This window comes from Zootoca vivipara, chromosome 5, assembly GCF_963506605.1.
Source record: "Zootoca vivipara chromosome 5, rZooViv1.1, whole genome shotgun sequence".
Classification (NCBI taxonomy): Eukaryota; Metazoa; Chordata; class Lepidosauria; order Squamata; family Lacertidae; genus Zootoca; species Zootoca vivipara.
The window spans coordinates 69,236,116-69,262,357 of NC_083280.1; the positions used below are offsets into that span (position 1 = coordinate 69,236,116).

At 45.0% G+C, this 26,242-nt stretch overlaps 1 protein-coding gene across 2 annotated transcripts; it reads left to right on the top strand.

The window, feature by feature from the left end:
• DNAJB12 (DnaJ heat shock protein family (Hsp40) member B12) lies at window positions 1–25,491 on the top strand. Of its 2 annotated transcripts, none has more exons than XM_035137802.2 (9): window positions 1–174; window positions 4,406–4,580; window positions 7,882–8,027; window positions 10,369–10,554; window positions 15,053–15,132; window positions 16,416–16,525; window positions 20,262–20,434; window positions 21,440–21,591; window positions 23,262–25,491. In XM_035137802.2, the coding sequence occupies exons 1-8, from the start codon at window positions 42–44 to the stop codon at window positions 21,559–21,561; spliced, it is 1,125 nt and encodes a 374-aa protein (XP_034993693.1). In that variant the 5' UTR covers window positions 1–41; the 3' UTR covers window positions 21,562–21,591; window positions 23,262–25,491. The 2 variants fall into 2 exon arrangements, with proteins under 2 accessions (XP_034993693.1, XP_034993692.1); XM_035137801.2 differs by lacking the exon at window positions 1–174 and adding an exon at window positions 218–387.
• Window positions 25,492–26,242: the final 751 nt, after the last annotated feature.

A 26,242-nucleotide genomic window follows, 5' to 3' on the forward strand; every position in this document is an offset into this window, starting at 1 on the left:
ACCGCGCGCCGGCGCTTTCCTCCGCCGCTGCCGCCGCCACCATGGAATCCAACAGGGACGAGGCGGAGCGTTGTATCGCTATCGCGGTGGGCGCCATCAAGGCCGGCCAGGTCGAGAAGGCGCGTCGCTTCTTGGAGAAGGCGCAGCGCCTCTACCCGTCTCAGCGGGTCCGCGGTGAGCGGGGACGGAGGGGGGCGGAAAGGGCTGGGAAGGCCAGCGGGGCCTGTGGAGGCTGGGGAATGACCTCTCACCCGTATTGCGCGTGCGCAGTGAGCTGCGACGCCGCGGGGCACCGTGGGAGTTGGAGTCCCTGGCGGTTCTGTTCCGCGAGCGGGATACGGGCCGCGAAGCGAGTCTTCGAGGGAAACTTTCCGGCGGGCGCGGGGGGTAAGGGGGGACCTGGCTGGGAGAGTCGCCTGTGAGTCTTGAGCAGGAGGAGTCAGCCGCTGGTCCTTGCGAAGCAGGGCTGGGGAGACTACAATTCCCAGAAGCCACCGCGCCGTGTGTGGAGGGGGGGGGCAACACCACATCTATAGAGGGAGCGGAATAGCCCCCTTGTATTCCCCCCTGCGCCCCCTTTCTCTACTGCTTCCTCGTGTTAGATCTGATACGCTTAGGCTCCCCCCGCACCCAAATCAGTGGCTCTCTATATCTTTCCTCTAGGCCTTAGTTTGGGGTTTCCACCCCAAACCCCTTCATCATGGTCCCCCAGCACTTCCCCGAAGCCCCTCGTTCGCTCTTGTATCCGTAACAGCTGATTTCCTTCAGCCCCACAATTTAGCATCTTCCCCCGCCACTTCCTTTTTATAAACGACGCCAAATCCATACGGTAAGCATAAATCTGCCGCCGTTGGCCCCCAGCAGATCGCTGGAGATCGCGTGTGTCTCAAGTATACTAGGGTGTTATTGGTGGCGGCTGCCTTCATGCCCTGATCGTGGGCTTCCGCGAGAGTCGTTTTGCTGGTCACTGGGGTGGAAACAGGACGTTGGGCTACTGCTGTACGGATTCCTTGGGCTGATCCTGAAAGAGAGGTTCTTTATCCTCTCTGAAATGGTTACACACATCCTCGCCCACTGCTTGCCCCAATCTCCTGGTCTCCAGTTGACCCTTAAGCCTTTAAGCAACTTGTCCAGCTTTAAGCTAAGATGGCAGCCCAGAATCTTTGCTTTTTGTGGTTCTTTTTTCTCAGCTTCCTCCCCCCCCCCGGTTGGAGTGGTCATTTCATCTGTGCTTGCTTTGCACTTTGCACCCATCTCTCGGAGCATTACAAATTTTCAGCCCCTTAACTTTTAACTTACAGCATTGCTCTATATTCTTACCATAGTTACAGCACAGAAGCCCCTCTACACTTTCCAGAAATATGGAGTTCCTCTATCTTTCACTCAGCTTTCCGCCCCCCTTCCCACTGTCTAATTTCCCATTCCTACAATACACGTTTTTGTGGGGAGCAAACAGATGCAGTCTAGTAATATGGAATTAGAGTTGCTGCCTTTTCTGTCTTTGAAAGTTGAGTAAACAAGTGCACTTTCTAGTTGCTTCATCTCTAGGGAAAGATACACGCATTGAATTTCTGTTTGTCATACAGTACAACTGTTAAAAAGAAAATGTTGCAACCCTACAAGAACTCATGATATAGATCAGGCATCCCCAAACTGTGGCCCTCCAGATGTTTTGGCCTACAACTCCCATGATCCTTAGCTAACAGGACCAGTGGTCAGGGATGATGGGAATTGTAGTCCAAAACATCTGGAGGGCCGAAGTTTGGGGATGCCTGATATAGATGCTTGCTGCGAAATGGTACAAACTCAAGAAGTGTTGCATGTGTGTTCTTAAGCATGCTCTGTTGCTGTCAATTTTGTGATGTGGGGCAGATAAAATTTCACATAGTGTTTTCTAACATCTAGTTATTTCACCTTAGCCCTCAGACGTGGAACAGGAATAATTTACAACTTTGAGAGACAGGAAAGCCATTTTTTAAAAGCCTTACCAAGAAAGACGGAAATAAAATAGTTACAGAATAAGGATGTATTGAATAATGTATTCATATGTGAAATTATTATATATATATTTTGGCCTTAAAATAGTGTTGTGGGGGTTGGCCCTCAATCTTGCTTTAAGAAAACTAGAGTAGCCGATTCATGGAAAGTGATCCCAGCCAATTAGGAATCAGATAGTCAGCCTATCTCATAGCCAATCAGATTTGGTTATACAGTGATGTCATGGTGTTCTTCCTGTTTTCACTTTGAATGAGGAAATGCTTTATCCTGTGTTGCAAGCAGCTCCCCTCAAATAATAAGCAAAAGAGGAGGTTTGTTTTTGCAGATGGCCCTTTCTGTATTTCAGCTTAACTTTATAAAAGAGTTCCTGGGTGGTGATAGTGTTCACAGAATTTGGTGTGTGTGATTGGGAAGAACTGCTCAGCTTCAGTTTTCGGTGTGTACAAATTTAGGATTGATGTGGTAATCCACATGCAGATGCAATGCTTATTCCTATGAAGAAGTGCTTTCTTTGTAAGAATTTTGTGGGATTCAGGGAAAATATAACAAACGGCAATATCCTACTGAAATGACTTCATTTTTACCTGAACTTTCTTCAAAGTCATAAGCAGTTGAATCCCATAGTTCTGCTTGTGACCCTGTCCCCTTCCTGTTTTGTTTCTGTCGTAGTTCCCTGGGTTGGAACATTTTAAAAGCAGGTATCCCCAAACTTCGGCCCTCCAGATGTTTTGGACTACAATTCCCATCTTCCCCAATCACTGGTCCTGTTAGCTAGGGATCATGGGAGTTGTAGGCCAAAACATCTGGAGGGCCGCAGTTTGGGGGTGCCTGTTTTAAAAGTTTATTTTTAACCTATTTTTCCTTAATTAAAAATGGCTCGTTAGGGCTGGACGAGAACCAAACAAAAGGAAGGGTTTTTGATAAGGTGTCACTTATGTCTTCTGTAGTTTAAATGTATAATTAAGAAGAACTTACTAGATCACTTCAGTGGCCCATCTAGTCCAGTATCCTCTTCTCACAGTGGCCAACCAGTGCCTATGGGCACTGTAGATCAATCTGCGCAATTGCTTGCAATAACGTAGGCTTGCTGCAATAAGTGCTCATTTCCCCACTGCCGCCGCCGCCCAATTGTGAATCACCTCTTTAGGTTCATAATCCTTTACAATGTATTATTCATCCTCAGAGCTACCCTGTGAAATGGGTCTTTTTAAAATCCCATTTGCTGATAGGGAACTCAAGGAAGGAGGCAGGGGCTTCCCTACAGCCATTAGGTCATCTGGTGTTTAAACTGGGGAGAAGGGGCTGTCCAGAGTGCCAGTGACTCCTTTGGCTCGCCTATAAATGTTGACCAAACAAATTATTGTATCCACTCTCCAAATTTTGTTTTGTTTTGTTGTTTTGTTTTGCAAGATACAGAAGCTTACATTAGATTCAATACAAAACTTATTTGCACTTATCTATAAATACTTCCTTTATTTATGGCATTTATAACCCACCTTTTCTTCCAAGGAGCTCATGGTGCATGCATGACTCTCCCCCTCCTCAGTTTGTCCCCACAACAACTTTGTGGGGTAGAAACAAAATAGCACCTTAGAGACCAACTAAGTTTGTCATTGGTATGAGCTTTCATGTGCATGCACACTTCTTCAGATACACACTGTGGGGTAGGTTAGGCTGAGAGGCTGTGACTGGCTCAAGGGCACCCAGTGAGCTTCATGACCCCAAGTGGGGATTCGAACCTTGGTCTCCCAGGTCCTAGTCCAACATTCCAACCACTATGATATAGAGAGATGATTTTTCCCTGCCCAAGGGTAAAGCATACAGCAGTACTAATCTGAAGGGACTGCGGGTTTCGAACGCTGCGGGTTGCAAATGTGCCTCCCGCACGGATCACGCTCGCAACCCGAGGTTCCACTGTATGCAGAAGGATCTTGTTGACATGTGGATCTTGTTAACAGTATCAATTCAGGGTGGTTGTTCTGGTTATTATTGACCATTGTCTAGTTTGATGCTTTCTTTTAAATATTATAATCGCTTTATATATTTCATTTTAATCATCAGGTTGTTTTTTTTCTAATTTTCCTCTTGTCTTGTGCCCTCTGATTGAACATGAACCCATAGATACATTCAAAGCTTAAGGGGTTATTGATTTGTTGGCATGAGTAGATTAGACAACAAATGATTTACATCAAATGGTGTTCTTTCTGTCAGGATGTAAAAGAGTGAACATTTCGCCGGCTAGATTTATTTAAAAAAAAATATTGGATGAAAGTACTGAAGCTTTTTGGAAGAGGACCAGCAAAGGAGGGGAAGAATATGGGAACATTTGGTAGTAACTATGAAAAAAAATGAAAATATTGAAAGAGCGGAACAAATTTGACCCGTTGCTGTGTTTTCTTCCTTGTAGTGCTGCTCGATTCTCTCATCAGGAGTGAAAAATCATCAAATGGCCATTCGCAAACCAAGGAATCCACAAACCCCCACCTTAGAAAAATGAGTGGGGACATCCCTGCAGCCAATGGAGAGGCAGGTGGGGATATCAGTAAAGGTTACACTCAAGATCAGGTAGATGCAGTTAAGAGGTAAGTGTACACATCAGATTTTGTTTGTGTATTGGAGGGCCCTGGCTTGGTATTGCAGAGTCATTTTCCAGTCACATTTGGGAGGTAAGTTCAGGGTGCAGGTGCTGACTTTAGTCATGGAGAGCAGCATCCACGGTAAGACAGGTCTGTTTACTTTAGAAATTGCTTCTTTGCATTCACCATCATGAGAATTAAGAGGAGCTGGGCTGCTTTTGCTGAAGATGCTATAAGGACTACTATTCCACAATAAGGACTTAGTATTTTATTTGGTTCCCAAACGTCCACCCTCACAGACCACTTGAAAATTGCTTTGGGGAGGGGTCTTGTGGGATAACCTATTGGTTATGATTGTGATGGAGTAAATTACAACAGAAGAAATAGAAGACACAATAAAAAGGCAGATAAAAAGAAACATGATTATTTAGCGTGATGGCTGTGTCTCCCACCTTCAACTGCAAATCCACAGGCAGACTGCAGGCTATCTGAATGAAGCTCATGGATCACAGTTTGGGAACCGCTGGGGTAGACAATACAGAGCTAAATGAGCCAGTGGTTTGATTAAGGCAGCTTCCTTTTGCTCCTGTGTTACTTTTGAACTTCATACCCTTCCAAATAGCTCAGATGAGCTCCCAGGGCTGCGTACAATAGATGCATCAGTGAATAAAACATGTACTAAAATACAGTACATTAAAAGCATTATTATTCTTATATTTGTTGCTTCTCTCATAAGTCTTAATGTGATTTACAAGAAAAACAACTAAAAATGTGTTTTAAAAGCATGCGGAAAACGTATTGTTTTAAAACCCACAATCCTAGGCAGAGAGCTAAAAACAACAACACCCAGCTGTAAAAGCTGAATGAAGTAGAACAACACCACAAAGCCATAAAAACGCAGTCAAAGTCCATCAAAACAACTTAATATTCCCATTAAAGTCTTCTAAGGCAGCCTGGGCGGGGTGGGCAACGGGTAATTTCTCTCAAAGTTTTCCAAAGCAGAACAGTCTTTGCTGGCTTCGAAGAATCAATTCAAGTAAACCCGCCAAGCTTCTCTGGAGGAGTTGTGTAGCAAGTATATTAACACTGGAAAAGTGCCACCTCTTGAGCCAGATAAGCTGAGACCTATATATTACTATTTGGGAACCTACTATTAGCAGGTGGACTAGGCCCTCATTTGATGACCTTAGCACCTAGGGAGGCTGAAACGGGAAGAGGTGAGCCACAGCAGGTGGCAGGACCATTCCCAATGGAGAACCCTTATCCTTGGGAGGAGTCCAGGCACACCTTTCAGCATCAGAGATTGCACACTCATTAGCCTTACAACTAGAATTTAAGCAAGCTGTGATCTAAGGGCTAGAGCCCTCTGGTTATTTTGTCTTTTATTATGGGGGTTAATTACTTGCTGGGCATTATGCATGGTTTCTAAATGACACTTGCAATCCACTCTTCCGCCAGAGAACTCGCAGTGGCTTACATGTGATTCCTAGAGGATCTCCCATTAGAGACAGATCCCTTTAGCTTCAGGAATAGAACTGCATCATGTGGCTTCAGACTTGGGAGGTAATCCTTTACATATTTACCTGAGAGTAAGTCCAATTGAAATCAGTAGGGCTTACTTCTGAGTAGACATGTATAGGATTGCACTGTTAGTCTCGGTTAACTTTTGGTTTCTTCTATATGAAACCAGTTGTCTGTTTGGTCATTGACCTTCAGCGAGGAAGGGTATTTCTTTATACAAGGCCATTTAGTCTTTTGTGCTTTTTGCCTAAAATGAAGGAAGTTCGTCTTAAAGCCCCGGATTTCAAAGCTAACCAAACATGCCTAAAGTTTGGGTCAGGATAAAGGCAAGTGGTTTCCGAAATTATTTTCTTTAGTGCAATGCAAGGTTGCGTCACTTGGGGGCAGCATTTTCACTGTGTTGCGTCTGATCTTTGAGGGCCAGTTCTCTAGAACTGAACCCACAAGTTACATACAAATGCTCATACATAAGTTGCTTTCTTGTACTTTGTATATTTGATTTTTTTCTGTAGCCAAGCTTTGGATTATCACCTGCATTGTAGGAAACCAGTTCATCATGTGTTTAATGTGCTTACTTGGACCCCAAGCTCCACATAGTGTTCCTGTGTGTACAGACTTCCTCATTCCTTTCAGTATAGGGAGCAGACTTCTTCCTGCACCAATTAATGTGCATGTAGACCTGCTTTTTCCTTGGGGATGAATAGGGAAGCCATTGAGGGTAGCGGCATCTCCAAAGCTTTTGTGACCATAGAAATCTATTTTAATGTAGACTTTAGATGTATCTGCTGTGGACGTAATGTAGGCAACTTCTGCCTGCATTACTGCTGCTTCTTAGAGGGAGAATTTGTCTTGCCACCTGAGAGCTGCTACTTTAAATCTAGAAAAGACAGAAGTGGAGCTGCTATGCTATGTCACGGTGGCAGCACCAGATGACTGGAAGCAGTGCAGAGTCTGGAGAGTGAAATTGCTGTTGCAAAGGCTGCTCTTCCCTAGAGTGATTTCCATGTCATGATGCCTGACTATCCTGCATCTTGGAGAGAAAAGGAGACATTCCTCCTGACAACAGACATTGAGCTTTGCAGCCTCCAGACCCCTCGCAAAGGGACAGGGAACATATGGCCGTTCTGGGTGGCGGCAGAACTTCTTCCCTGGTTGGCTGGTTTGGGGAGAGAGTCAGGGATGCCCTGCTCCTCTTTGAAAGCTGGCGTTGGATTAGTGTCCAAGCCCACAGATCTTTTTACATGCATAGCAGCAGACTGCATACATGCAGCTCGGTGTGAGGAATCTGTGCCCCTTCCTGCTAAAAAAGTAGTCGTCAGTGAGCTGAGATGGAAGAGTTTAAAAGGTTCAAATTCAGAAATGTTTGAGAAACGCTGCTTGCATCAGCTCAGTGCCGAGCTGGCTTGCACACACAGCTCTGTTTCTCTCTCTTCTGGCCTTAAAGGGACAGTAGAGCTTGAAGGGTAGAAAAGAGAAATCCTTGAGTGTAAGGCAGGTGCAGCTGGCAACTTAGGATTTGCAAGGGGTCAGGTGTTGCTTGCTGCAGGTGAGTAGCAAATGGTTAAGCTGGGTAGCTGAACCTCTGATGGGGAAAGGGTGAATGGATGTCCCGGTTAATGGTGTAGCATCAATGAATGCTTTTGAACCAGTTGAGGAAATAAAACTAGAGGGCAGTATTAGTCTGAATTGTAATTTGGGGAAAATGGAAAGTTAAAACTATTTTTTAAAAGTAGATTTTCTGTCTCTTTATTAACAGCTGCTATGTGCTCTTCTCTTTACTTTTTAGGGTAAAACATTGTAAAGACTATTATGAAATTCTGGGTGTGAGCAGAGACTCCTCTGACGAGGATCTGAAAAAGGCATACCGGAAATTAGCACTGAAATTTCACCCCGATAAGAATCATGCACCTGGTGCAACGGAGGCCTTTAAAGGTAAAATGTAGTCTCTTTTTTGTGAGCCGTCTCTCAGGACCATGAAAGTTAGTACCTTGGGGTGGCAGAGGTCAAGAGATGAGGGTTAGTAGCTTTTTCTTGGTTAGAATTAGTGGGTTTGTTGTTGTCTTTGCATTTAAGTCTTGGAGGTGGGGGGTTTAGTGTATTGTTTTTTGCCACTGTAAACACCTTGACAAATCCAGTAAAGAGTGTGGGTGGGTGGAAGAGGAGAGGCCAGCTTATTTGTCCCATTCATGGATCTGACGCTGAGACTTTTCTACCACGTCTTAAAATTGCAGCATCTAAGCTGCATTGCACATAATAAGTTTAGATCCATTACTTCTGCAAACAAAAAGTTATCCAGCACAGGGGAATGCCAATTCAAACAACCATTTGAGGAACATGGGTTTATTGAATGAACACTGATTTTTGCTTGTGGACCACAAATGAAAATTAAGCTGCTCATTTAGGCTTTGCACATCAAATCCTATCTTTATGCAAACTTGGCAGTGCATTTTAGAAGTAAGTCCCATTCAGTTTAGTGGGGTTTGCTCCCAAGGTAAATAATCAGCCAGTTCTCTCATTAAATTAATAAGATGTGGTTTTTGCAATGCACAGTAATTTGAATCTAATAAAACATTTGTCTTAGTGAAGGCACTAGAAGAGATGCCACATGCTCATACGTATATAAAATAGGGGGTGATTTCAGCTTACAGTTGGCACTTCATAGTCCTAGGCACACTTAGTAGGATGTAATGCCAACTGAGCACAGTGGGCCCTGCAATAAGATTATCCTGCAAGTCCCCTTGATTTCAGTGGGAGAAAGTTACCCTTGCACTAAGGGGGGTTAAACTACCTTTCTAGGTTCTTAATAGCTTCTTTACTACTACTAATTGTAATTGGAAATCATCATGGTGGCTGAGTTCAACCACAGCTTTAAAATCCAGAGGTCCTGGTTGGGGGGGGGTCCCCTCCTGATTTTCAGAATTGGAACTGGATCAGAGCTCTCATTTGAGTAAAATACTGGAGGAGTAATTATACAGAATGTGTACCCATATGTTATTAGAAAACAGAAAGCAAGTCTATTCGGTCCCTTTTGGGATCCTAAATCTAGGCCTGTTTCATTTGACAGGGAAAGGGTCTAATGACCCTTTGTGTGCTCAGGTTATATTAAAACTGCACTTGTCTAGACATCTGTCAAGCATCTGGCACAAAAAAGCTCTTCAATAGTGTGTTCTTCAGGGTGGCGAAAGACAGGTTTCTTCACCTGTAGACTTTATGTTTACCGTAGGCTTTACTAAGAGTTGCATGTCACAACCCGGGCATGAAGCAAGATAATGCTTTATCCTCCCTAACAGGGCTATTTTCCAGGAGGTTATCTTTACCAAAGCCCATTTCATTGCTCCTTTACCCTCTCTGTGTTAGCACCCACGTGCCCACTAAAGTTCACCTCTTTACCTTTGGGGAATGGAAAGAGGCATGCACTCCTTTCTGGAAATCTCTTAGTTAATATTTTTTCAGATGTTAGCTGGTGCTTTAGTGTTCCTTTTCCCCAGTGATCTCTGATAAGTGTGACATTTTTTGCCTTCGGACCTTGTTTATGGTCCTCTACTTTCTTGGGAGTGTGCTTGCAAGAACAAAATGACTGCTTTGCTGCATCAGAATGTAGAGCCACTGACAGATATATCCTCAATAAAATTGAACCAGGACATAAGAATATGTCACGTCATAAAGGTGATCAGGATGGGGCCTAATAGCTTATAAAATTCTTGGAATACCCTGTTTGGAACGCTTGGGCTTCGTTCATCATTTATGAACTCTCTTTCCAATAAAAGCAGAACCATTATGAAAAGGCAGACCATTAACACAAAAAACTTATTATAGTTACTCAATTGGACTAGTTGACTCTTGGGGTCCCTTCCAAGTCTACAATTCTGTGATTCGATGAACTTAGCAAACCGATTGCACCCATTGCATCAGTAGGCCAGGTTTTTCTTTCATGCACATTTATCCTTTAGATGCCTTTTAAAAATGGAGATTTAGTAAGGGCTTTAAAATCAACTAGAGAAGGATGGAAAGCAGTCAGAAGAGAGGCTGCTGTTATTACGAGTATCGAAAACACATTCTTTTAAATGCTTGAGGCACTTCATAATGAATATGTAGAGTATATTTGCATTCACTATCCCCATTCTACAGGTGGGCTGAACGAGACCACCCACTTCCTGCCTGATGTGAGATACAAACTGGGGACTTTCCCAATTTGCTGGCTTTAGACCACTGGCTGACATTTGCTATTGCTGGAGGCAAAAATACGAATCCTTTCTTCTTTCTTACATTTCAGCTATTGGTAATGCATACGCAGTATTGAGTAACCCAGAGAAGAGGAAGCAGTATGACCAGTTTGGAGATGCAAAAGTCAGTCCCACACGGCACGGGCATAGCCCTACGGACTTCAACCGAGGGTTTGAGGCCGACATCTCTCCTGAAGACCTCTTCAATATGTTCTTTGGTGGTGGTTTTCCTTCTAGTAAGCCTTTTGTTTTAAATCTGGTTTTTTTTGGGGGGGGGGAGAAGGTTGGAGAAATGAGGAGTCACCCACTCAGCTGGCTTCGCTCCACAGTCACTTACCAGAACCGAAGCAGGCCCTAGATAAGGCAAGATACCCCCCCCCCCGGTCCCAGTTGACCAGGGCTGATTGAAACAAAGCTTGTTGGATGTGCTAATAGAATCCAGATGTTAGAGCAACAACTCGACTTTCTAGCAAGCAGTGTGAAAGACCCTTCCGCAAGGTATTTGGTGGCAGTTCCCTTTAAAGTTGAGTTGGAAAGAGACTACTGTTTTAAGGAAGCTTCCTTTCTCTCCTGTCTAACCTTGCATGAAAATGAAAACCATTCTGACCCAATACACCCTCCTAGGTTTCCTTATTGGTGCAACCAGGACCGGCCCTACTGTTAGGCAACTGCCTCAGGTAGAGGACATTGGTGGGCAGCAGCATTCCCTGGCGGTTCCTCCTCAGCCATTCCTCTCTGTTGTTACAAGGCCTGATCTGACCTGCTGCCTTAGGTGTGGTGGAGGACACAATCCTGTCACTGGCATTGGCGCAAGAGTCGCCTGCCGGCCCAGTTGGCTTCTGCACATGAAATGAAGAGGTGGCACCATCTTGTCCTTTGCCGGAGGCACCCAAATTCCTGAGCGCTGCACAACTCCAGCCCAGCACCGGTGCAGTTGCCTGTTTGGGCTGCGCAACCGAAAATGGAGCTCTTGAGCGAGGAAGATTCCCCCAGGGGCTGTGTTGTGCCTGAAGTACGCTTTCCCTCCCTGTAGGTAGAAGACAGGACCTGTCGCCCTCCAGGTGTGGTTGGACTTCCATCACCCCTGCTCAGCATGGCCAGGGCTCAGGGATGAAGGGAGTTGAGGTCCACCAACATCAGGGGGGCAACAGCTTCCCCATCCCTGGGGTAAGGAAAGGAAAATCCTTGCTGCCTACTGGACAGATCATTCGGCCAGCTGAGTGGAGGTGCTGCGGGCCTCCCCCTCTTGTCCTGCAGAACTCACAACATAGAGAGGTGCTGTGTCCGAGGCCCAATTTGACCGCCATACTTGGGACTAGGGAGGCCTTTTCCATGGGGTCAAAATTGACTAGAGAGGTGAAGGATGGAGTGTTTGGGAGAGGTTGCATTCCCTGCAGCATGTGCCTTGGCTCCCTTGCTTGAATCCTTTGGAATTAGTTGCTGTCCTTTTCTGCAGCGTATACTGTTTGTGGTTTCAATAATAGGTAGAGCTGCTGGTGACAGATTGCTTAGTCCGCGGCCATTTGCACTCGTAAGAGCGCCTTCCCGTTCTTCGTTCCGCACTAGATAATTCGGCGGCTTTGTCATCTGCCAGCAGGAATTGATCTGATCTGCATCTTCTAGCTAAATTTCAACCTTGCAAGGATAGCAGGTTATATGGGAAATGGTGCCGTAGGCCTCGCAACACATTAACCAGCTCTAAAGTCACTCTTGGGTTCACACAAACAGCAGATGAGGTGGCAAAACTGTTCCTGAACTGTACCACTTCAAAGTACAGATGGGGGGGTTGTGTGATTGAATGATCCTTGAATAAAAAAAGATCTCGGCACATAGAAAGCGAAAATATCAGAGAGAGGAGTTCAAGCCTTGAATTCTAGTGGTACCTCGGGTTAAGACTTTAATTCATTCTGGAGGTCCGTTCTTAACCTGAAACTGTTCTTAACCTGAGGTACCACTTTAGCTATTGGGGCCTCCCGCTGCTACCCCCGCACAATTTCTGTTCTCATCCTGAAGTAAAGTTCTTAACCTGAGGTACTACTTCCAGTTTAGCGGAGTTTGTAACCTGAAGTGTTTGTAACCCAAAGCGTTTGTAACCCGAAGTACCACTGTATACATATACATTACACACACACACACACACACACACACACACACACACACACACACACGAGGGTGAGTCCTTTAAAAGAGTACACATGTTCCACGGCACCTCTTTTAAACGACTCACCCTGTATATATATGCGCTTCCTATGACCTGCTACCTTCAGTTCTGTCTAGCATGTGGATCCAAACTGATGCCATGAAACAATATTTACTCAGCTCCCATTTGACAGCTGACTCTCCTAAAACATGCACTATGGTGTGATTACGCATGGGGAAAGAGCACCCCATTTTTTCTCTATGGTCCCTGGTCATGGTGGTTTTATGATTTTCCCCCCTAGTCACTTCGCTGGTGTTTGTGATCAACGAAGCTTGGCACTGAAACAATACTCTGTGGCTTTCTAAATGTTTTGCATGCCACAAAGAAAGGCTTTGCGGTCCAGGGATTGGATTAAACCACTATATCTTGCTCTAGTTTAAAAATGCAAGTTGCTGATGTTTTTGTGCTGCCTGGACAATAGTCACTGTTAACATATCTCTGCTCCTATCTTTACTTGTGTGAAATATAAGTCTGCTGTACTGTATCCTAAAGGTAGAAAATGCCAGACCTTTGCAAAAAGCTTTTATTAGTTCTGTAGCTGTGTGTTATGAAAGAAGTGCATGTTTCAATGGAAAAACCCCTTCAGGTAGATAAGAGTAATTGATAGCGGCCCATTGATGAGATGCCCATTGTAGGAATTCGCAAATCTTCAGGGCATAAAAACAATAAGCGTGTTGCTAATATTACAGCTTGCAGCTGAATGGAAATAACAAATGGAAAAAGCAAATGGAAAATTACAGCTTTAAAATAATCTTTAGAATATTTATATAGCATAAAAGCCAGTGTGTTAAATATGCGCATTTATGTGTTAATAAAGACTCCTAGATGGTGTACAGGTGCAATATTAGGGTGCTTTTCAAAGAAAAACACACATTGGCCAAATTGCATTTGTTTTCAACAGCACAGCACAGATCCTCACCAAAAAGTACTCCTTGAGCAGTAATGTCAGATCCAAAGGGGGTTCAGTTTCCAAAACATCCGTGAACATGCACTGTTTACTCTCAATCTCTCCAGTGTGTCTTACGCCTGATATGCATGTTGGAATTCTGAGCTTTAAAGGCACCTAAGAAACAAAAATTAGGGACCAGACTGATGCATGTACTCCTTGTCCTCCACTCTCCCAAGGCTTTTGGCTCTCTAACCTATTGATGACTGTTTTGTGGGCTTCCAATTGTGATCCCCAGCAGGTTGCTGTTCTCTGTCATAAGCTTTTGGAGAGATTTTTAGCATGCCTTAGTGCCTGGCTATTGAAATCACTAAATGTCCCTTAAAGATCGGAAAGCTCCGTAGTGGCAGATGTGTGGCAGATGCAAGGAAGCCTAGCCAAGAAATCAGGAGGCAGATTTCCAGGAACAAAGGTGTCATTGCCTGCACCAATCTTAAGAAACCCCCTGTCCTCTCCCTCCTCTTTCTAAGGAGCAATTTCCGACCAGCGTGTCGGTGTCAATTTGGTGCCAGCTCCTGACCACGTCTAGGAGACAATATGGTGAACAGGTAGCCAGAGCAGGAAAAGGGCGGGGGGGGGAGAAACAAGAGGGAATAGATGAGACGGAGGCCGAGGGACCTGTAGGGCTCTCAAGAACTGAGGAAGGGCTTTTGAGGAGAGGAGGGGGGTTGTACTTATCTGAGTCTCCCTGGCAGGCCCCACCCTTAATAGAGAGCCCAAAGGAAGACGACACAGGGAGTGCACCGTCTCTGCCTGCAGCAGGAAGCCTCCGAGAGTGGTGGAATCTACCTGGAGGGAACGTCGGGGAGAGCCACGTGAGATGATGAACCTCCTGGGAACCAGAGGCCCCCCCCCCCGGCTCAGGGAGTGGGGTGGCTGAATAGCAACCGCCTGGGGATCCTTGGTCTTAAGAGTCACAAAGTGGGACATGCAGGAATGAGGGGAACAGGCCTGTAAAAGGAATGCCAGGGGACTGTGAAGGCCGATTTCTAGGACCACTGCCCATCTTTCCTGAGCGAGAGACTCACAACTGCCAGGTGGCATATGCCCTGCAATAAAAGTAGAGTTGCAAATAACGCACGGTTTTGCCATTCTTCTCTCGAGCCCAAGTGCACCCATGTCAATAGCCTAGGCTACTTTTGCAGTTGTGGCTTGAGCAGTTTTGCCGCTTACTTTTTGAGAAAGCCTTTAAAGTTGCATTGTTCTTCCATGCATATTTCCTTTGACGCACCAAGGGGTTAGTTGTTAAAGGATTAGAACCCTGATCGTAAATACAACCTACCTATTAGTGCAGTGGAACGCATCTTCCACACATGAGTGTAGCTCAGTGTAAAGTCTTGGTTAAGCTGGTTTCTCTGTTGCAGCCTTTGGAACAACCCAGCCTGTCATCTCTCCCATTATGGAGTTTGTCCTGTCATGAAGGGGGCTCTTACCTTCTAACCTCTCGCTGCACTTGTTAGGGCCTGGTTAAATTCCACTCCAGCAGTGAAATACTCCAAATTTTGCTGTGACCTCGGCCATACGCTGCCTCAGTTTGCTGACGCCGTATTATCAGCCGCTCTTAACAACTCCCACTTTTCACCCACAGGTAACGTTCACGTATACAGCAACGGCAGAATGCGATATACCTACCACCAGAGGCAAGACAGGCGGGAGCATCAAGGCGATGTAAGTTGCGGCAAGAAGGAAGAAAAAGTAAAAATGCTTCAAAACATGCTGACCCATTCCAGTAAAAAGCTGCTCCTCTGTACTCCTCTGTCCCAGCTGGTTTGTTAACTGTTTATTAGCCAAAAGCTAAAGCAAACCCATTGGGTTTTTGCTTTTATATTTGATTGAGATTCCCCCCCCCCCAGGATGCAGCTTTCGCCCTTAGGACTGAGTTGCCAAATAGAGGACGAGTGACTACTTGTCCCCAATTGCATTAACTACCAGTACAATTCTCCTGCCAACCTAGCAGTTCAAAAGCACGTCAAAGTGCAAGTAGATAAATAGGTACCGCTACAGCGGGAAGGTAAACAGCGTTTCCGTGCGCTGCTCTGGTTCGCCAGAAGCAGCTTAGTCATGCTGGCCACATGACCCGGAAGTTGTCTGCGGACAAACACCAGCTCCCTCGGCCTATAGAGCGAGATGAGTGCCGCAACCCCAGAATCCGCGACTGGACTTAACGGTCAGGGGTACCTTTACCTTTACCAGTACAATTGCATCCTCCAATGCACTGAAAAGCCAAGTGCCAGGCTGTGAACAAGGATGCCCACTGTTTGCCTCTGAACTTGCTTGGGGCATTAGGCAAGAGAGACTGTTCTCTCAGTCCCTGCCCCCATCTGTGGTACAGGTATAATGGTGATACTGGCCTACCTTACAGCCATGTTAAAAGGCAGGTTTGGGGGCCCTGGGGGCCACCGAATGATGTTGGGCTCGGAACGCCCGCCAGCCCTAGCCAGCATGTCCAACCATTGTGGATGGCTGTCCAGTGAGACTTATCAATGGCTACTAGTTATGATGGCTGTATGTTTCCTGTAGTATTGGAAGCAGCGTGCTCCAGAATAGCAGTAGCTGGGGAGCACAAGTGGGAAAGTGTGACGGCACTAACATGTTGCTTGTGGGTTTGCCATGGGAATATGGTTGTCCACTGTGGAAACAAAATGCTGGACTGGAGAATTCCTCGGTTTAACCCATCAGGACTTTCCTTGTGTCCTTATGATTGTAGCTCCAACAACATCTGGAGGGCCACATCTCCGTTACAATTATTGCTGAGATAATGCCTTCAAAATAACTGTTGAGTACTCTTAGTGTGCTGTGAAAGTGCTCAGTGTTAATACCATTGCAATGGCTGGTCTTTCAACATCAACTCCCTCCTTTCCTCCCTGGACCCGAGGCTTGGTCTGAGCAAGAATGGTGAGGTCCTTCTGTGAATGCGAATGCACTGACGACATTCCCTTCTTCCTCCCTAGGGTGGCCTTGGGCTGTTTGTCCAGCTGATGCCTATTCTCATCCTCATCATCGTTTCCGCTCTCAGCCAGATGATGGTCTCCAGTCCACCTTACAGTTTGAGCCACAGACCGTTAGTTCCCTTTACTCTTCTACGCAGTTAGCTTGGGCAGTTGAGTGTATGGAAGGGGGGTTAAGAACAAAGAAGTCTTTTGCCAATTGCTGTTTTTGTTCTATGCGTTCTTTCCCCTGTGTTTCTTCTTTTCCTTTCCGTCTCTTTTCTCTCACACTGATTAAACCCTTTAGATCTTCATGTGGTCAGAATACTCTGCACAGGACTTCAGGATGCATTGGGGTGGAGTGGGTTGGCATTTCAGGACTCACTTGTGTGAAACCTCCCCTAGACCAAATCCATCTGTACATGTCTTCTATAGAAACCTGACTATTGTCTGTTATCATGAAGACGGTTGCTGTTTCACAAAGAAACATTTTGTGGTCATTGCCCAAATGAATGTGTTACTTAACAAATCCCTCGTGTTGCTTTCCATATCGGCAGATCTTCGGTTGGGAATTTTTCATTCATTCATTTTATAAATTTTCCAAGTGACATTGGCACGAGCTTCTAGGATCCAACATGGTTTGCATAGGTCAGTGTAAAGTGGCATTCCAAGTTATGCAGGGGTTAAGAAAAAACTATTACGGGGGGGGGGGATTTCCAGACTTTCCCCTGTGGTGTCACATTGAAGTTCTTGATTCCTGCAAGCTACTGATCAAATCTGAGGGGCGGGGAGAGAGACAAAACCTGTATCCTCTGTAATAATTGGCATCTTCTCTGCCGTGTGGACCAGCCGATTAAGGTTGACAATGGTGCTATCTGGGAAAGAACTAGATATACTGCAAGAACACAGTATATTCTGTGCAAGCCACAGGCTGGATCTGACCCTGTGATGAATGTGTCTCCTCTCTTATCTGCTACTTCCACTTCTAGAAGGGAAAGAGCATCTGGACCCCTGAGCCCATGAGAAAGAGGTGGTGTCCTCCTTTGCTGATCTGTTTTGGTCTTTCCCTTCCATTCTGCCTTCCAGGAAGGAAGAGAGGGATGGCAAGGAGAACGAGATGCCAGGGACGGAGAAGAGTGCTCCGTTTGGGCTTGTCCTTTGCAATGCGCGTTTCAGGCCTAAACTCCACTTGGAGTGGCTCATTGGGAATGTTGTGCCCGTGATAGGAAGCTGTGGCGCTTATCTGTGAGATGGGATGTTTGAGGCTTAGGCTGAGTAGGCCCAAGTGAAATCTGCCTCCACCCTTATTAAGTAGTTTGGAAAACCCCAGGGATGTGCTGTTATTTCTTGGAAGATAATCCCCTGACAGAAGGGAGCCATCTGAATGATTTGGAATATGTACAGGAGCCCAAATATCTAACACAGGGAGGATTAGATTTAAAAAATTACCACCCCATTTTACAAACCGCAACATGGATGTAACACACTAATTTTTGAGCAGTGCATAATAAGGTTGCAAAAGAGATACAATAGACATAATGGATTCATACAGTTGAAGTCAGCTATAAAATCAGGGGGGATTTACTTAAAATACATGCTGGTTTGTTTGTTTGTTTAAAAAAAGAAAATATGTCTTCACCTTGAGTCAGAAGTTCAACAGGGAGGGAATTGGTCTGATCTGTGGAGAGACCTCTACAGAATTGGGCCCACAGTACTGAGTGCATGGCTTCTGCTTGATATTAGCCATTGGGCAGGGGTAGATTTTGAATGAAAATCCACATCTGCACTATTTGCTGCAGCATCATATCGAAAGCTGTTACCAAAGTGGCATCAAACAGGAGGAAACTAGCTTGTAACACAGGCTTTTCCTTGTGTACCTTTATTAAATAAAGGCTTTTTGGGTGATGTCGCGCAACTGCTTCCACTCCACCAATGGTAAGGATTGGATTAATTCATTTTGGTGGTCCTTACATTAGCTTTGTTGCTAAGGTTTGATACTTTGATCCGGGACCCTTTGTAGATTTTGTAGTCTGGAAAAGGCCGGGAAAAGGGTCTGAACTCTCAAGTCTTTGATTTCCCCTTTGTGTTTAGGGCCCTTGAGCTGCCTCCTTTCTCAGACTCCTTTTATCAAACTGCGTATCCTTCCCCCATAGAGATTTGAATGGAAAGCCAAATGCATCAATTCCACTGTTGGCTCATCACAAGCAAATTAGCTGCCCCATCCAAGTGGCAAACATCTTGGCAGCGATCCAATCCCCTGTCTGAGCAACTGAATATAATATAAACGCATTCTGCTAGCGTTCCGTCATTGCAGCCGCAGCAATTATGACTGACAAATGTGCAGTGTCAGCCAGCAGGGGGCGATGCTGACTCGCCAGCTACTGCTTTGCACTAGACCCTGCTGCTGTTGGGGAAATCTGGTAAGCTGAGCTCACCATCTGCCTTGGCTAGTAAAAGGAAGTGCATTGCTGCTGAAAAGTTCAGAAGCCATCTAAATGCTTCCAAGTGGTCAGTTTAATTCTCTTTGTAAATTGTCACCTGTGTAAATAAACCCTTGAGAAGAACCTCTAGCATGTGTGTTTTTTTTAAGTCACCCCTTAATATTTGGGTACAGGTAGTCTTGCTTTTTGCATTTCTCTTGGCCTGTTGCTGGACTTTGATGCAAGGCCACGTGACCTCATGCTCTTCATCCTAGTATGTGTGTGTTGGGGGTCAGTTGGAGAGATAGTCACTCCACAGATGATCACTCAAAATTCCTCTTCCAGGAGTACAAACTCCTGTAAATTTTGCCGTGGGCAGATCTCTTGCATTAGAGATAAAAGGCAGCATTTTAAAAAAAGAAAGAAAATCTAATGTATTTTGATTTTGTTTAAAAGACTGTGAAATTATACTCAGTTCCCTAGAAGAAGAAAAATGCCCAAAACTTATTAGAGACAATGTTAGGGAATATTTTCAGGCAAGCATATCCATCTTGCCAGCAGCCTGTTTTAGTCTGGCCTCCTGTTGCTTTAGGGGAAGAGCAGATCCTTTCTCGTTCCAGATGAATAATGGGACTTGAAAGTCATTTCTTGTTAGCACAAGCGGGTGTTTTTAGGGTTGGTTGCCATCAGGAAGGGTGAACTCCCCCCCCCAAAAAAATGTTCCTCTTGCCATCAACCATATTAAGTGAATGTGAGCTAATGGGCACACGCCTCTTCTGCTTGGAACCTATATTGGAGTTCGCTTGCAGAGCGAAGAGCTTTTCTTGAAGATGGCTTGTCTGCCTCAGTTGGCAGCCCAGAGGTCCCAAGCTGATAAATGCTGCCGGACATCTTTTGGGCATAGGATGATAAATGTGTGGGGAGGAAATGGCAGAAGAAGGTGCCGAGAGCGTTATGCTGGGTCTGAGGAGAGACTGTTGAAGTCAGTGACACTTTCTCTGTTTCAAAACACATATACTATTATTCACTCTTCAAAGTACTTCAGTGCAGTAAGTGACATTGTAGTTGCTTAATAGATTTAGTATTATCCTGTTTGGAATGCCTCCCCCTGTCCCTGGTCCATTTTGCCCTTGTGAAATCTCACCTTACCTGAAGGTGTCTAGCAAACACTTACCCTTTCAGTTTCATATAAGCTACAATGGGCCAGTGCAATTTGTGTCCCATTGAGCAAGGTACTGTGGCCTGCAAGGTACTTCACAACCACTTTGGTTTTGCTAGATCGGGGGGAACAGAAGTGGTTGTTTTTTCCGCCTTATAGGCCACCATACATGGCCGAGGGACCTGCATTTGGTTTGAGCGGGCCTCACGTTTTAGCAAGACTGCTCTATGGCTTATTCAAACTAATTTGTGTTATTGGTTTAGATCTTTTTTTTTCTTTCCCCTTTCCCAGGTCGGTCGGCCATATATATAAGAGAACGACCGAGCACTTGAAAGTATCTTACTATGTAGCTGACAACTTTGCAGAAGAATACACTGGGACAAATCTGAAAAATGTGGAGAGGAGCGTGGAAGACGACTATATTGCAAATCTCCGAAATAACTGTTGGAAGGAAAAACAACAGAGTGAGTGTCCCAACCTTTGTGGAGCTAGATCTGGTTTTCAGGCTGGCTATTGGGCCATCCCTTAGAGAAAGCTGTCTCTCCAAGTTGACTTTTCCATCCCTAGAGCTTGACAAAGGTGTTGGAAGGTTCTGATCTAAAGAAAAGACAACCCTGACATACCGGTATTTACAAGTCTGGTTCACGGAAGGACCTTGGTCCAGTGTATTCAGATGCTACAGCTAAATCTTGTTTTAGACCAGGGGTCCCCAAACTTAACTGGCTTTGGGCCGGATGCCCGCCGCGCCGATTGCGTGGTGGGCCAGAGGGTGGGGGTGCGGGAGCACGCGGCTGTGCGCACCCATGCACATGCACAAACGCTATTTCTGGCACACTCCTGACCTGGAAAGCGCCTGAAATAGCTTGTGTGCATGTGCAGAAGCCTCCTCCAACCCGGAAGTACACAGGAAATGACGCTTGCGTGTGCACACGAGCTATTTCCGGCGCTTTTCCGGGTCGGCAGTCGCACCGCGCCGGTAAGAGCGGGCGGCGGGGGTCCCCGGGGGCCGCATAAAAGAGCCTCGGGGGAGGTATGTGGCTCCCAGGCCGTAGTCTGGGGACCCCTGGTTTAGACAAAGCTGACCATCATCACCTCTGGTATAATCCTCCAAAAGGTAGAGACATGTTCTGATGTGCTTTCAGTAGCGACCAAGCTGTCTGCCCTGTTCCAACCCTACTTTAGAAATCGTCCCTAAAATAATCTGTAATTGCAATGCCTGAGGCAGGTGCATAGAAGTAGATAAATCTTTTTGTTGACTCCCTTACAGCTCCCTGCTCAAAGGGACTCATGACAAAATGGGATAGGTGATGGGAAATGTCCTCTTTCCAGAAGCAACTAGGAAGCAAACCATCTCTCCAGTGAACTGCATGTGGAGTATCTGGGAACAAGTATTATACAAGCCCAAGGGAATAATTATGCTTGCCAGCCTTCATGACAATTGCTTCAATGATAATGGCTTTCTTTTGCAGAGGAAGGCTTGCTGTACCGGGCACGTTACTTTGGAGATTCAGATCTGTATCAGAGAGCACAGAAGATGGGCACGCCAAGCTGCAGCAGGCTGTCTGAAGTTCAGGCATCTATGCATGGATAACTATTGCGGAAACAGTCCATAGAGAGCTAAGTAAGAACTTGTGATTAATGCCTCCCCACCCCCACCCCCACCCCCCACAAATGATTCTCAAGCACAGCACCATAGTCCTTATTTGCTGGCTTAGTCTAACTTATAGACGTAGGTCTCCTTTTCCATGCACAGACATCCCTTAATCAAGAAGTCACACATAATGCCAGGACATTAGGCTTGGTTTGTATTTTGGCCTTTTGTGGTCCTTTCATCTTCTCCTACATAGCATTTGGGATCAAAACAAAATGACCTCACAGTTGATTGGCCTGTTATTTGAGAGCATCCTTCTACTTTCTCATCTAGCTGAGAATTTCAGAACTTATCTGAAAAGAAAGTGGTTCCAGCTACTACCATAGAGGCACCGTAAGTGAAATGAGCAGTTTAGTAACTTCTCATTCCGTTGAAGGTGCTTCTCCAACATTCGAAGCTGCTTGGTGTACAAATGTGGCATACAATGTGTGCAAATGAGGTTGCAGAGAAAACTGCAAGGATTTTATTGCTTTGTGGTGAGATTTCTCTGTAAATAATGGAATTGAGAGACGTGGAGGAAATTAAAACAATACAAAACCAGTGCAAAGTTCAAAAAAGATCTGTATAAAAAGATGCCAGTGAGGAGTGTATCTTCTCCTTCCCCATTAAGACCTAGTGCTTATGTAGTTTGACCCTAATATTCAGAAGCCCTTTGATTGAAATTTCCAGTTTCAAAAACCTTGCCAAATTTAAAAGCAGCTGTGCCAGTAGGGGGACCGAGTGGATCAGGGCTATGGTGCTGTGCGAACCTTTTCTCCCCAGGCCGTTTGTCCGATCAAAATTGCTCAGCCCTGGAATCTGCTATTAGGCCAATTAGAAGACCTGCCATTTTTCTCCAGCCAAGCTAATAGTAGCTTTTTTTGTTGTGGTTTTTTTTGGGGGGGGGGGTTAGGTTTGACCTGGGAAAGGGTTAACACCCCGCCCCCTCCTCAGACAGCACAACACCCAATCCAATTCAGATGCCCTGCAGCTGCATTTAAATTGAAGCAGTGGCAAGGAGGTCAGGAGGACACTGTAATTTGACCCCGCTGGGTGGTAAACCTGTTCCTGGGCACTTCAGAATGCAGATGGGGGTTCTCACAACTGAATGCATCTCCATACAGAAAGCAAATCCCTCTATGTAGAAAACTAGCTAGATTACAACTCTAGTCTGAAGTAGTTCAGCCCAGCCACAAATGAATTACCTGTTTTGGTCAGGGTTTCGGAAGTGAGACAACTCTTGTTTAACAGAACATAGTGAAGGCACACTGGTTTTCCTGGGGTAATTAAAATGCACAATCGCTTTTCTCAAACCTGTCCGCCCCCACCAAACCCTCTTCTGTGTTTTGAGGCATGCATGCAGACAAATTTGAAGGAAGCCTTGGACTGCATCGCTACACCTCTGGTTTAGGAGGCTATGGACATGTTTTGGTTTTTCTTTCTTTTGATATCTTCTCTACCTAGAAAGTGGCCAGGCCTCGCTGTTTACTGTTATGGGAATTTCCCCATGTACCAAGTTGTCAAATGGCAAGATTATATATATTTAAATGTGCAGATTAGCATTTCCAGTTAGTCCAGTTTATGGGGGTGGGAGAAACTGTGGAACATGCTCTCTGGGGTTGTCATTATCCTTCTAATACTGTTACTGCTTTTATTCTCAGACTCTTCAGATGCCTGAAGACTTTGGGGGAAGTGCACTGAGCCAAGGAGACTTTCTATTTAAAGAATCAGACCTTAAATTAAAATGGAATTGGAGAATTAGCAACGCACAACTGCCCTCTCCTCTCTCTCTCTCTGTCTCTGTGTCTCTGTCCAGCATTAAGACTCGGACATCTCTTAGAAGGGGGGGGGGGAGAGAGACCATGTCTTTTTTCTCCTTCCTTCACTATCAACTGTCATATGTCTCTGAGAGCAAGCGTTGAGTTGTTTTTCTTTTAAAGCCTGGAGAAAATCAGAGAGCTTTTGAAATTGCACTGGTCACTTCAAAGAGAGTGGGAGAAATTGGAAGATCTGTAGGAGTAAAAAAGAAAAGAAAAATCAATTTTAAAAAGCAAGATAAATTATTTAGAATTAACTTATAGCTGTAAATATATTGTACTTCTAAACTATGCAGGGATAGAATTAAATTATTTCATTATTTTGCCGAACTTCATAACCCAAGATGTGTGAATTTTAGCCTTTTTCCCCTCTCTCCCTCTCTCTCTGTTTGACCCCGTGAAAACTTTCCTACATAAAGCAACCTTGTCTGATATCACACAAGTTTTGTATTTTTTAATAGCTTGGTTTTACTGGAGAAATAGTTCCCCCCTTTTTTGTATAAGAGAATCACTAAAATTGCTAGGGAAGTTTTTTCTACATACAATTTTTGGCCCAGTTTTGGATTTGTGGTCTAAATCCATGACCTTTCAACAGAGGGCTTGATGCTCATAGAGCGAGGAGAGAGATTCGTCCCTTTACTTCGTTGAGGCTGCTTGTGCTTTTCGCGTGGAACTTCTTATTTTTATGTTTTGCAGTCCCTGTGTTCTCTGCCTTTTAATCAGTGTTCATTCTGGTACATGGACGTTCTTCATGGAAACCTCCTCCTGGCCATTCTCCCCACCCCAACACGCTGATTTCCATCTTGCAGTGCTATAAAGTTGGAAGCAAAGCTGCCTCCTTTTCTTGGCAAACAGCTACTGCTGATTTCATTCCAGGAACCTAGCGTCCGTCAGCAAAGTGGGTCGCCCCCGATACATATCCTCCATTCATACTGGTGGGGCTTTGGTAGCCCAAGGAAGGGAAGTCCAAGGCATAGCAGCCTTGTTTGCTGGCTTTTGCCCTTTATCGGTTTCTGTACGAGAACAGGATCTTTTTGTCAGAAGAGGTTTTGCTACAGTCTCTGTTTGCTTGAGCAAGTTAAAAGAAGGGACTGGTACTATTCCTTTTACTTGACTGGACAGTATAGTCTATTTTCCATTGGATTTTTAAAAAATAGTAACCCATTTCCCTTAGTGATGCCCATCCTGTTTTTTGTTTTGTGTTTTTAGAAGCAGATACTGTGCTTTTAACATTACTACATGCAGCTGAGTAAAGGTTAATGCTCACAGTTCTGACGAATCTAGTTGTGTGCTCCTCCTGTCTCTGTGCTGGATCCTCCATTGTCATCTAGGGAAGGTTATCCTGCATTCATTCCTCTTGCGTGGAACTAAATAGGTGCTCTTGACCAAGGGAAATGTGTCCTGTTAAGAGAAGACTTGGTTACGCTGAGTTACCACTGACCACACCAGCTGGATTCCTCTCTGTTTTGCTCTTCCTTTTATCCAGAGGCATTTTCTATACAGAGCATTCAGAATTCCTTGTTCAAAATAGAATACAGGTACCAAATGATAGGTTAGGTGTAACTGGTAAAATATCCTTTTAACTCATCCTGTTCTTTTGGAGCCGACAAACTGGATATTCATTTAAGATAAGCCACTGAGTTTGCCTTTTAATCAGTCTTGATACCTGCCATACGTTTGCCCACACTGAAGGACGGATTTGCTCAGTGTGTACTTAAAGCCACAAGAAGGCCGCCCTGCCCTATGTTGTTTTGTGATGGAAGACCTGGGCCACATCGTTGTCTAAAACCTCAGTCCTGTTAACTAACCTGCAGTGATCCCTTGAGCTCCAACTGTGTTTGGAGGGTCACCCCATTCAGCATGAAATTGCCGACATCTTGGAAAACAGCATTGGCAGTCCCGGTGCCTACCTGTCCACAAACCTTTTGATTTCTTAAGTAGATAGCTAGCCATGGATGTTATGAACGATGTGCAATAAAGAAGCATAGATCCTGAGAGATACTTGCAAAGGCTTTGTTTGTTAATTTAGAATTATACAATTGTACATCTATAAATAAAGATTTATAACATGGAACCTGTCTGCCAGCATTTATGTCATGCAAGGGTCAAAGCAAAGATAAGGGGGTGCAACACTACCATCACCCCAATGCGCACTCCTGGGCCGAACTATGCTGAGCTGATACTTGTTTTTAGTGCTGAACACATACTTCTGCCCTTCAAGACTGGCAAAACCCAGTTGTTAGCAGCAGAAGGGATTAAGTGTCCTGCTGGTACAAACAACATAAGCCAGAGAGTTTTCTAGTTCTGTATGTGAAAAGCTGCTGCAGGCTGAGCATTTTTGTCAGGCTATCTAACCAACACATTTTCGGCCACAGCAACTTTCAGCCTGTGCTGTTGCCTGATACTCTGTCCTACTCTAGCAAGACCAAGAATCGACATTAAGACAAAACCCCAAAGTGGAGCCTTGTTTACTTTCGTATAAGTGAATGCCTAGCGTTTCAGCTGCCTTTAATACTGTATTTTTACATTGTTGTAACTGACCCCAGGTGAAAGGTGGGTAAGAAATATAACAAAGAGCAATAATTTGCTATTCTGGGGGGATAACTGCATTTGATGACAGTGTTGTAAAGGGTCTGGTACCTGCCCACTTTCCCCGAAGCTGGGTGGATTGGCTTTGACCACTGTATGGGATCTCCTGGGTGTATACCATAAATAAGGCTCTCAACCACTGCAGGAAGAAGAGAAGGAGGTGATGTTTGGGGAGATACGGAGGTGGCTGTGGGGCCACACAGTCTGTTAACTTCTGACGCATGTTGCTGCACATT

Coding starts and splice junctions, on each gene's coding strand:
- DNAJB12 (XM_035137801.2), top strand. CDS start 240: ATGACCTCTCACCCGTATTGCGCGTGCGCAGTGAGCTGCGACGCCGCG. Junction 388..4,405: donor CTTTCCGGCGGGCGCGGGGG/GTAAGGGGGGAC, acceptor TCTTCCTTGTAG/TGCTGCTCGATTCTCTCATC. Junction 8,028..10,368: donor TGCAACGGAGGCCTTTAAAG/GTAAAATGTAGT, acceptor CTTACATTTCAG/CTATTGGTAATGCATACGCA.